This window comes from Echinops telfairi, unplaced genomic scaffold (genome assembly GCF_000313985.2).
Source record: "Echinops telfairi isolate 266 unplaced genomic scaffold, ASM31398v2 ScPeMD7_443;HRSCAF=831, whole genome shotgun sequence".
NCBI lineage: Eukaryota > Metazoa > Chordata > Mammalia > Afrosoricida > Tenrecidae > Echinops > Echinops telfairi.
This window is the reverse complement of record NW_022104341.1, coordinates 8,666,368-8,677,741: the sequence shown is the minus strand read 5'-3', so window position 1 is coordinate 8,677,741 and position 11,374 is coordinate 8,666,368. Positions and strand designations below refer to the sequence as shown.

Below are 11,374 nucleotides of genomic sequence, written 5' to 3'. Positions count from 1 at the left end.
TCTTTTTAACAGGTCTTTCTCTAGAACAAAGGTCTATTTCATAATTTGAGGATACATTTTAACACTGTGGAAAAGAAATATCTTCTCATTTGGTATTGTGCTTAGGCTATTGTTATTATTTTAAGTCGCAGTGACTACAGGAAATATGAGAACAAAGCCTACATGCCCATTCATGGGTCAAAGTGCTCTTTACAAGGGTGCAATGAGTAACAGACCTAAACTGGTTTCTTAAAAGGCTAACGCAATCATTACTGCGGTCGGGCAGAACAGAGACCGAAGCAGGTCTACCACTTCGATACAGTGATCTTAAGCTCTGATTTGGACAAACACTTAAAGGAGAATGGTGATTAAGTTGTATACTGCCAAATCTGAATAGTTTAAGAGAAAAGCCAAGCCAAACAAAACAACAGGAGGTAACGTGAATGATGAAAGTGAATCCTTATTTTAGAGAAGGAATTCATAAGAAAATTTCCACATGGCAGGAATTTATAGAAGAGAGGTAAAACAAGAGATTTTAAAACTTGGAAAATGCACGGCTAAACATTCAATTTCACAAGCGTTCAATTCCTTTCTACCTAATAACTATGGTAATCTCACAAATGAATGAAGTCTTGATTTTCACTTTTTATTTTGCAGCGGGATGAAGTTCTAAGTCCAGGCTCCGGGTTTCCAGGAGAGCCCATTTCTCCGTGGCGCACTGGAGCTGGAGCCTCGGCGCGGACCCGGTTTCATCAGAGCACCAACTTTCCTAAGCACACATTAGCCACGGAAGTTTTTCTCAGGCTTCTTCTTTCTGTTGCTGTTTCATTTACAAGTTAAATGGCAAAATGGGAATAAAAGGCCAATCAAGAGTTCAAAGCCAAACTAATTTCCATTGAGTCAATTCTGACTCATAGTGACCCTCTAGGGCAAGGTAGAACTGCCCCTGCAGGTTTCCAAAGCTGGAAATCCTTACAGGAGCTGAAAGTCTCAGCTTTCTCCCACGGAGTAGAGGGTGGGTTCACCTTGCTGACCTCGAGTGTGTTAGCCCAATGTGCCCCGCACTACCCGGAAATCAAAACCCAACTCCTGGTTATCCAGTCCACGCAAACTCTTAGTGACACGATAGGACAGGCTATAATTACACCCCTGTGAGTTTCTGAGACTGTAACTCGTCGTGGGAGTAGAAAGCTCCCTCTTTCTCCCACGGAGCAGCTGGTGGTTTCAAACTGCTGACCTTGAAGTTTGCAGCATGATGTGTAACCACTACTGCATCAGGGCTCCTAAGAGACCAGTGGGGTCCTTGAAATCAGCACTGAGGTTATGCTGAGCCAGATGGGTAAGAGGTTCACAGGGGAGGCGGTTGGGGTGGGAGGCGTGAAGACCGTGGCGGTGAGTGAGGACCAGAGCGTGTAGCTCTGAGCCTGGGAGACGAGGGACGAAAAAGGGAGGCAGGGTGAACTGGAGATTTACATCTGGTAATCTCATGAAACTGCTTTCAAAGAAAGGGTTTTGGGGGCTTTCGCGGTAACAGACAATATTTCCAGCAAGAAAATATAGAATGATGTGTATCTTGCTGCTCTTGGCTTCCTATGCTGCTATCCGGCTACCTTCTTAATGCCTCCTAAAGGCGGTCTGCCGAGGCCTTTCCAGTAAACACTGCTTCTGTGACTACTACGGACATGCTTGGAAGGGGAGAATCCAACCTGTGAGCCATATTTTCAGAGTCCCTAAAAGAGTATTATTTAAAGATAATAAACTTAACATGAGAGTAGATGCTTGGATTCAAGAGCAAGAATGCATTACTTTGAATTTTAACAACATAGTGCAATTACTAAGAGCATGGATTCTAGAATCGAGATTTCCCAAGTTCAAATTTAGACTCTGCCCCGTGGGCACCTCCTGATCTTAATCCAGTGGGTTAATGTCTCTGCCTCAGTTTTCTCACTTATAAAATGGGGGTGCTAACAGTACCCACCGCAGGGAGTTTGTGATGAGTGGCCATTGAGTCCCTGCCACATGACATGGATTACTAAGTACTAGTTCATTAGTATTATCATCTGTAGAAACTTTATGGCTGTCGGGTTAGAAATTGTTTTCAAGAAAAACATGCCATAGGTGCCCAACATTCCGGATCAACTATTTCACTGGCAATCAGAAGGTTCAAATTCAAATGAAACTTAAAGTATTCTATTGAGACTATGTTTGAGATGTTTCCTCCTGGGAAGTCTAATGACCTTGAAAACAGAAGGTGAGCAGTTAGGGAACAAAAATAAATACAAAAACAGGAGTGAATAACAGCTCCTCAGACCAAGTGCTTTCTGATCATTTTTGAGATTTATTATATATTTAAAAGCACTTAAACTTTTTTTTAAAAAACCCTTTAATTACTGCAGAAAAATTGGAACTTCTTAGCAGAACATAAATGACTAATTTTAGAATGCAATGTTCTATTGTCATTCTGGGAAACGCTGTCCGGCATACCTTTCCCCTCGCCCTCATATTCTCAGTGGTCTGGGACAAGGCTGGACAGTCTTTAGTCCCCAGCAGCTGCAGGAGGGGACCCTGAGGGGCACACCTAGCGGCCTGCCTCCTCAGTAGGAATGCTTACCCACCTACAGCCCCACAAGGTCCTCAGGACCAGTCTGCACACCCTTCTTCATCTCCTTTGAGCTCCCTTGGAGGGGGGAGTGGAGGCCTAAGCTGGTAATTTCTTATTTCATTACTCACGACCTGATCCTACCTTATCTTTCACTTGAACACACACGCATATGCACACACACACACCAAATAAAGCCCTAAGAAAGAAAGACAGTCACTTTCTTTCCTTTCCTTTTTTGGGGAATAACCTTTGTTTTCTGTTGATGTTACCAACAGAACAAGCAGCTTCACTCCTCTGCAACAATGCCTTTGTTTCCTGTGCATTTTGTAGTGGTAGAAACACCAGCAACAGGAAATGAATTTAAAATCTCTAAGCAGCTTTCTGAAGCCAGAGGGGGATTCTGAGAGAACATTCCAGAACTGGATGTGAGATGAGCATTCCACATATGGGTATGGATACGTAGGAATCCTGTGGCTACTTAAAACTGGCCTACTTTGAGGATGCAGATTTAAAAAATCTACATCAAACTTAAAAGAAAACCACCATCAGGGCAATGGACAAGGCAGCAGGAGAGGGCTACAAGCGGATTAAGAAACAAACACCACTGCTCTCTAGCCCATTTCAACTCCAGGTCTTGGGACTTCACAGCACTGCCCATGTCCTTCAGGACACAAGTGTGCTCCAAGGGTTTTCTCACCGTTCACTTCTTTGGGAAAGTAGATACCAAAATCTAGCTCCCAAGGAGCCTCTGAGTGGTCTCGAACCTCCAATCTCTCAGTCAGTAGCAGAGCACTTTAATGGCTTGCACCACACTCACTCAAAACCCTCTGCCTTGGTGTCAATGCTGACTCATAGTGCCCCTGTGGGTTTCCAAGACTGTAACTATTTATAGGAGTAGAAAGCCCAGTCTACCTCCCAATGAACTGCTAGTGGTTTTGAACTGTCAACCACACGGATCACAGCCCAACGTGTAACCACTACACGACCAGGACTTCATTAAACCCCATGGAGAAAAGGACCATCGCAAAGGAAGGGAGAAAACAAAAATTAAAAAATCACAGAGCCTACAAAAACGTCACCATTTACTTCTGGGCAGACTCCTGAGCATCATTAAAGCATGTCCTTTGCAGTGGCCCCTTTGGGCAGACTCCTGAGCATCATTAAAGCATATCCTTTGCAGTGGGCCCTTCTGCACATGATGGGCTTGGTGACAAGTCATGAGGGCAAAGATACTTCTGAATGTTCTTTTGCTCCTAAAGCTTCCTTTGAAACAGCTAGTGCTTGCAAATGGTGAGGCAAGTATAAAAACTAACTGTAATGATCCACCCATCCAGAGGAGAGACTGTTAATTATTAATTTAAAATTACACTTGTTAGATTTTAAAAATTAAGTCACAAAGATTGGCACTACACTGAAAATAAAAATCAATGTGAAAATGAATTCACTTCATAAAAGGCTTATGCACAGTTTTTAAGAGAGATGTAACGTGCCTGGGAGAATTATTACCCATTTCTTATCAGTGCACTTTCTTTCTGTAAATACGTGCACATCACGTTAGTTAACTGAAATAAAGCAAAGCCCTTGCTAGACAGCGTACATGTAAGAGCAGAAACGTTACGTAACACCACCAAGTGGAAGTTCAGAACTCTACCCAGAAGTCTCTCGTGAGAAAGTGGGACCAGGAGGGCTGTTTTTCAAAATCATCGACAACACTGCTGGGAGAATCCTCATGCCTGTTATGGAAAATCTTACTTGTCAACTAAACATTTCAAATTAAAAAAAACTCAAAAATTTTTGTTGTTTTGTTATTTTAGCCAAAAGAGAAATCGTCCTATTTTATTTTATTTTATTTTTTAGTATTTGGAGGGCAGGGAGGCTTCAAAAAGTTGGTGAAAAGATAGATTTTAAAAGATGGAATTGTTCCACCCACTCTGGAAGCTCCTCTCCGTATTACCCGGCTATGCATTCCCTAACCCAGACTCCCAGTGCTAACAGTTCCACTGTGGCGCAAGATCAGTGTCTGTGATGTGAGCTTCTTAATATCATGTTTACGAAGCTCCAACAGCTCCAAAGCTCCAAACAGCTGAAACAAATGTTGTTAATGTGATATCCAGATGCACGTTTCATTATTTTCCACAATGGTATAAACACTATCTTAGCTAACACACATTAATATCGCCTTGATTTAAAGAGAGATGCTAACTTCAGCCAAGCATTTTCTTCCAGTCTGTGGTGTTTCTGCTGTGGTTTTGATCCCCACTTACTTACTACTTTGGGGATCAGGTGAAAAATGTGTTACTTTTGAGGGACGGCAAAGGTAATGGTTATCTAAAAAGTGCCACCTTTTTCACTCTGCCGGGCTCTTTATCAATGATCTCTTTTGGATGTGTCAGGAATCACAGGCTTATAAGCTATTAGGAAGCAGACTCCACGTCGAACCAAAGGGAAGTGTTATCAGATGTTGGTTTGATCCAGAAGCTGCGATCATAATCGTGTTTATGCTCCAGTGCAAAACCATTAGAAACATGAACGCGGGCACGTTTCAGTACTGGCAACAGGATGGCAGCAACGCCACGATCCACAACAGGGCACACAGCTGCCAACTTTCCTGGGCTGGGCATCACCCTTCCTGCATGATCATTAATACTCTCTGCATCTGCAGATGCCCTGCACTTTATAAAACCTCAGGGGGTTGTGGAATTCCAAGCAGGGTACCAGGAGAATCGTTCCCAGATATATGCCATGCACTGCCACAGTAGCTATTTGAAATCTCCCTGAATGCGTCCTTCTGAGGTGCCTCTGTCTCATGGTTTTAGAATACATGCTCACTTTCCCCTCTACCTGAGATTTCAGACAGTGGCTCTGAAATATTCGGGGACTTCAACTGGTGCGTGTCATTCCCAAGCACTTGCTGACTCATTCTACCTCTGCCCTTGTCATTTAAAAAGGAACACGAAACATACCATCGGTGCTAAAGCCTGCTGAAGTTAGCGAACAACATGAACTGCATAAGTTTAGATGCTAAACATGAAAACTTTTAAATGGTAATCTTACCTCAGGTGGTTTGAGCGTCCCTTGTTCTGAAACAAACGTAAAAATTGGCATTGTCAGTGTAAAGTAATTGTTTGGTTAGCAAGCTTAGCTTGTTCTCTGCAGCGCGATAAAACAGGACTGGCTTTGCTTTCCTACCTCACACCTGTAATATATTTCCAGGGTCCCTCAGGCTGCGCTGGTTATTGTTTGGCAACCTGGGTTCTCTTACCTTATTGGCTTGTCAGGAAGGTGACTCATAATTGTAGATGACTTACTTCTTGGTTATGCTTAACTTTTCAACTGCTTATTAAGCAATGTCAATTCGACCTCACAGAGCTCCTTATAACAGAGGCTTACACGAAATTAACATGCATGAGAGAAATTAAGGTGCAAAGCAGTCTTTCAACAAACTTGCTTTTAAAAATCTAAACTCAATAAACTACACAGGCATTGCATTGACTATTGAGACCGCGGCAAATTTAACACAGAGCAATTTGTATACTAGTGTGTTCCCTTTAGTTTAATGACTGTTACCTCTTATAATTTGGGGGAGAATTCAGCATGATTTTAAAGATAGAAATAAAAACAACAGCATTTCATCTTGCCAATTTTTCTTTCAATCTTAGGTTCAAGTCAAACCACACCCAGATTGCCCTTGTCGATTCTACTTCACCGTGAGCCTGCAGGACAGAGTGAGCCTGTCCCAAAGGGCTTTCAGGGCTGTAAAATTGACAGACACAGATGCTCACAGCTTTCTCCCACAGAGGAGCTGGTGGGAGGGCGCTGCCGACCTATCAGTTAGCAGCCAGTGCTTTAACTGTTGTGCCACTCCTTTTGGTTTAGCTGTCTGTGAATAGGCTAACCAATCCCTTCACCACACTTCCGTCGCTAACAGCGACTAGCAGTTATAAAAGGTCCTGCGGTCCTCAGAGGTACATTCTGGACAGGGTGAAGGCTCATGCTGAGAGCAAGCGCACCCTCAGAGCGGGGAGAACTGCTGGGCAGTGCTTCCCCGCCAAATGCGCAAGAGCCTGGACTTGTCTCGACGTCTCCAGACAAGGAAGAAACATCCCTCGCCCGCGGACCGTGTGCCCATACTTCTCCCACCCGAGTGATCTGCTAAGCAGAGGGCATGGTGAGAGACAAGAGGAAGGAAAGACAGTCGTACGTGCTACTTCGGTGAGGTGTCCTTTCAGAAGATCTGAGGCACCCCACCACTAGCGTTCAAGGTGAAAAACACCTACCAGGACATCAGCCCAGCTGCCACAGCCTGCTTTACACAGGTAGACTGCCTGGGGCATGGAACAAGAGGTTGTTTTTATTTTTCCCTCTTTTTTTTTTTTTTAAAGTGGCGATTCCCGATGAATGGAAAAAGAAAGTCCAATAGGCAGAAAGTCACCTTTCTGAAGAAACGCTCAGTCTGCATCATTCTGTCTGATTCAAGCCCTCCCAGTTTGGCTTACAGGGGTAACAGCCTTCCATTCAGGCCCCGCTCCTAGGCTGGAGCTCGGCGTTAGTTGAGAGTGTTCCAGGACAGAAAGCCATCTCACTCTTTGTCTCTGTACTAGAAACAGGAAGTGTTTCAGAAGAAAGACTTGCTAATGAAGAGGAACTGTCACACCAGACCGAGGAGCACATCCAGAAGAGATCATTTTGCCATGTTGGTCACATGCAGCTCCTTTCCAAGTTTGGAGAGAGGGCGTATGCAAGTGTCACTGGGAGCCATCTGACTGGACACCAGGCTGAGACTTAGACCCCAGGTGAGGTTAACTTGGGCTCTGAGAGGGCAGCTGGATTCCTGTTTCACTGCTCAGCCCGGATGATCTGCATTGCAAGACAGCGCTACACACCTTCTCATACTGCCCAGGGGCAAAGAGCCTGAGCGGCCATCCTTTCGATCACACCACAAGTGGGAGGAAGGTCTGAGATGTCTGCAAAACCTGCACAGCTGGAAGAAATCTCAGTATTTTCCCTTTGGGGTTCAGTGTTTATAAATGAGTGTGCACCTCAACTTCAGCTCAAGGCCTTTGTTTCCTGCCCCCCAGAAATGGTTTTCTAGTCTGTGTACAGAAGCATTTTCATGTCCTTGTGAAGTAGGTCTTTTTTCAACTTGCTTTAAACGTTCTATTCCCCTGCAACCCGGGCCCCCAGTAAAACCTTAATATCCTTTGCCGGAGCAAAGCCACACCATGCCTCTGGAGCATTCTCCGGGTGCTCAGGAAGAGGCGGGAATGGTATCTGAGATCATCTCAACACTTGTAACTTTTTACTCAGGAGACAGATCCTGAAACAGAGGACTAAAGATCCGGATTTGTACCCATTTCAGGTTTACTTTGATAAGGTTTGGCCTCATGTTGGCCAACTCCCTGAGAGAGGAAGGATCTGTCATTGAACTCAAAAGGATCTGAAGTGAAGAAGATGCAGAGATGAGAGAGGAACAAAGTGAAAACCAAGCTACAGCTGCCTGACAACCTTCTCCAACTCTCTCCACATTTTCTTCCCTTCTTGTGGGATCCTTTCATCACAACTCTTCATTTTTCCCCTCATAATTCCATCTGGATGCAGTAAGAGAGCTTAAGGAATCAAAGCAGTTACTTTGAGAATCAAGGTGTGCGTGGTCTAAGCCATGATATTTTCAACTGATTCATTGGCATCTGAAAGTAAGGCAAGAATAAGGAAGAATGAAGAAGAAATGATGCATTTGAATCATGGTGTTGATGAAGAATACTGAATATACATGGACTGTCAGAAAATGAAAAAAAAACCAAAACCCTGTCTTAGAAGAAGTATAGAATGCTCCTTAGAAGTGAAAATGAGGAGATTTCATCCCCCTACTTTGGATACGTTATTAGGAGAAAGCAGTCCCTAGAGAAGGCCATCATTCTTGGTACCGTAGAAAAGGAGGCAGACACTCGGTGAGATGGCCTGACACGCTGCCCACAGCAATGTACTCAAGCACAATACTGATGGTGAGGGTGATGTGCAACCAGGAGGGTTCTGTCCTGCTGATCACAAGGTGGCTATCCATCAGAATCTATTCCATCGCACCGCCTAACACGAAGAACAAAACTAAGAGCTATTCTACACACAGTCTGAATCCTCTGTGTAACTCCTTGAACTCATGGCCTCGTGCTGTATCAACCCAAATGTTCCTCTCGCCAGTCACCTCCTGCCCCAAGACAGGCCCATTTCTTCTTGGACTTCCTCTGATCTGCTCAGGCTGGGTGTCCCCTTCCGATAGGAAGTCCTTGGAGACCTGAGCTCTTTATTGAGCCCTATCTTTTACTTGGGTTTTAGATACGTTCTGCGAATACGGAGCAGAGATAACAGAATCTGCTCTGAGCTCCAAAGCCCGTAGCTGGGCCCCTTCAGGGTGCTTTTGTCCTCGTTCCAGTGGCCCTGTCATTAAGCTGATGGATTCCTTCCGAGCCAGAACCTACATTCTCACAACCACATCAATGACATGGCTGGCAGCGTATACTAAAATAACAGTCACGTGAGAGAGGCAAACCCAACTGCAACACTGTGACACGCATTTTCAGAGTAAAGAGATAAAGAAGGAAAATGTCTGGAAGAAGGCTTCATTCATTCTGCCTGTGAAAACACAGTAGCCGTGCTCGGTGGAGAGTCTATTTTTAAAAAGGTGATCTAATTTTGAAGTCTGAAACCCTATCCATCCTTTATGTCCTCATTGACCCCCTCATCTTTGCATATACCCCAAAGCACTAGGGTGGGCAAATGGATCTTGAGAATTCTCTGTGTGTCTCAGAGCTCTGTATCAGAGCTAAGGTACCGAAAACTGATTATCATCAAATATGCTTAGCTGATTCTCAGTAAGAAGAAAGGTTGTGGTTGAGATTTGATGCAAAGGTTTCCTTCTCTCTTATTCTCTCTCTCTCTCTCTCTCTCTCTCGCCTTTTCTCCTGGGAATTTTCTTAGGATATAAATTCACTGCTTTACCGTTTGCAAAAGTTTTTAATCCTTAACTTGCCTTTACCCTGTAGCCTATTTCTTGGGCTCCTAATGATCAAACTATAAAATTTTCTTACCCTTTCAAGAACCTTTCTAGATGGTGACTCACAGGCCCTCGGGGGATTATACCCTGCATTCTTTCATCATGTCCCGACTGGTTGAATGTAATTCAGATAAGTATTGCTGCTGAAGTGCTTGCAGTCTTTGAAAAGTCCATCTTCAATGTCAGCACGGACTCAGAGTGCATATTTGCTCGAGAGAAATTATCTTCACTGGGGCTGGGGACTATTCTCTTCCGATTCATTTGTTTAAATATAAAATCCAAGCTTCTATTATTTGTTTTTCCAATACAAGTGGCTCTCAAGTTCATACATTATTACACCATTTGCTTTGTCTCCTATCAGAATGTCTGTTCCTTAAGACTAAACAAATCAATGTCTAGGAAGACCATTTGCCTCAAAAGAGGCCACAGACTAGTCATTATCAGCATAGGCTTTGAAGGTGCTTTGTCATCATGCCTTACATGCTATTTCTCTGAAGCATCACAAGGCAATTGGACTGACCACCCTTGAGAGGACATTACACAAATTCTAGGTCAACCTCACAGATCTCCAGCAAGATTTTGCATAAATAATAATAAACCTTAAGTAATGCGTGAAAAGAGGCTTTAATTTCACGTGTTTTCCAGAGCTCTACCAGGAATCTATGAGGGGGCTTCAAAAAGTGCTTGGAAAAATTTCCTGAGTTTTCAATCCCGGTTTTCCACACATATTTTGAAGCTCCTTTGTATAATTCACTTTAATAATTATTAGTATATCACCAAATTGGTCAAATAGTTAAAGATGGGAAGTAATCACTGCCTTTGATTATAAAACTGTCTTGCTAAGTTAAAAAAAAAAAGAGTGGTCTACTTTATATAACAGGTTACAAAAAATAGCAAGAAAAACAATTTTTTTGCTTTTGTTTCTGGTTGGTTTTTTTTTTTAATGAAAGCAATGATCAAGCCTTACCTTGTGTAAAAATAGCATGACAATATGCATAGTGGCAGTAGGATGAAATAAATTTATCCTCTAAAAGTTAATCCTTATGCTGTAGTATGTAATGACCCCAAAACAGGTTCTAGGTAGCAACTTTTCAGGTTGAAAGTATTAAAATACTGACACAACTTCCTCCACATGTGAGGAGGCATCAGAAGCAATAAGAAGATCCAGTGGCACAGTGGTTAATGTGTGTGACTACTAACTAAAAGGTTGGCAGTTCTAACCCACCAGCTAGTCCCTGGAAGAAAGATGTATTAGTGTGCTTCTATTAAACCTACAAACTTGGGACCTCTATGGGGCGGGTCTATTCTCCTACAGGAGCTCCAAGAGAGGGAGTCAACTCACTGCAATAGGTTTTCATAGCAGCAGCAGGAGCAACATCTGGCCTAGATAAAAGAACGATTACACAGATCAGCAAATGGGGATCAGCTTTAGTTAAATATTAGAGCAGCTGAGGCTTGCATTTCCCATAAGGAAAAACTGCATTAAACCAAAGTCATCTGCTCCAGCAGGGTTTGCCTTCTAGTGTTACTTCCTTTGTTGAAATGGATGCAGAAGCAAGCTTTATTTATTTATTTATTTATTATTATTTTTAGAAGCAAGCTTTATGGGTCACTGTGTCAAGCTAAGAAAAGGACCACAGAGGCTTGGTCATATATTACTGTTGCTAGTGGCCGTCTAGTCACTTCTGACTCGTGGGGACCCTATGAGTGCTGAGTAGAACAAAAGCACATACGGGAAGGAGATA

At 43.3% G+C, this 11,374-nt stretch overlaps 1 protein-coding gene across 1 annotated transcript in view; it reads right to left on the bottom strand.

Moving 5' to 3' along the window:
• VAV3 (vav guanine nucleotide exchange factor 3) overlaps positions 1-11,374 on the bottom strand; it is a 417,371-nt gene that overhangs the window by 127,266 nt on the left and 278,731 nt on the right. The window contains exons 19-20 of the mRNA XM_045292020.1: positions 5,636-5,661; positions 4,556-4,664 (exon numbers count right to left, since the gene is read on the bottom strand). Coding sequence (XP_045147955.1) covers positions 4,556-4,664; positions 5,636-5,661 — 135 coding nt within the window. The remainder of the gene's footprint in view (positions 1-4,555; positions 4,665-5,635; positions 5,662-11,374) is intronic.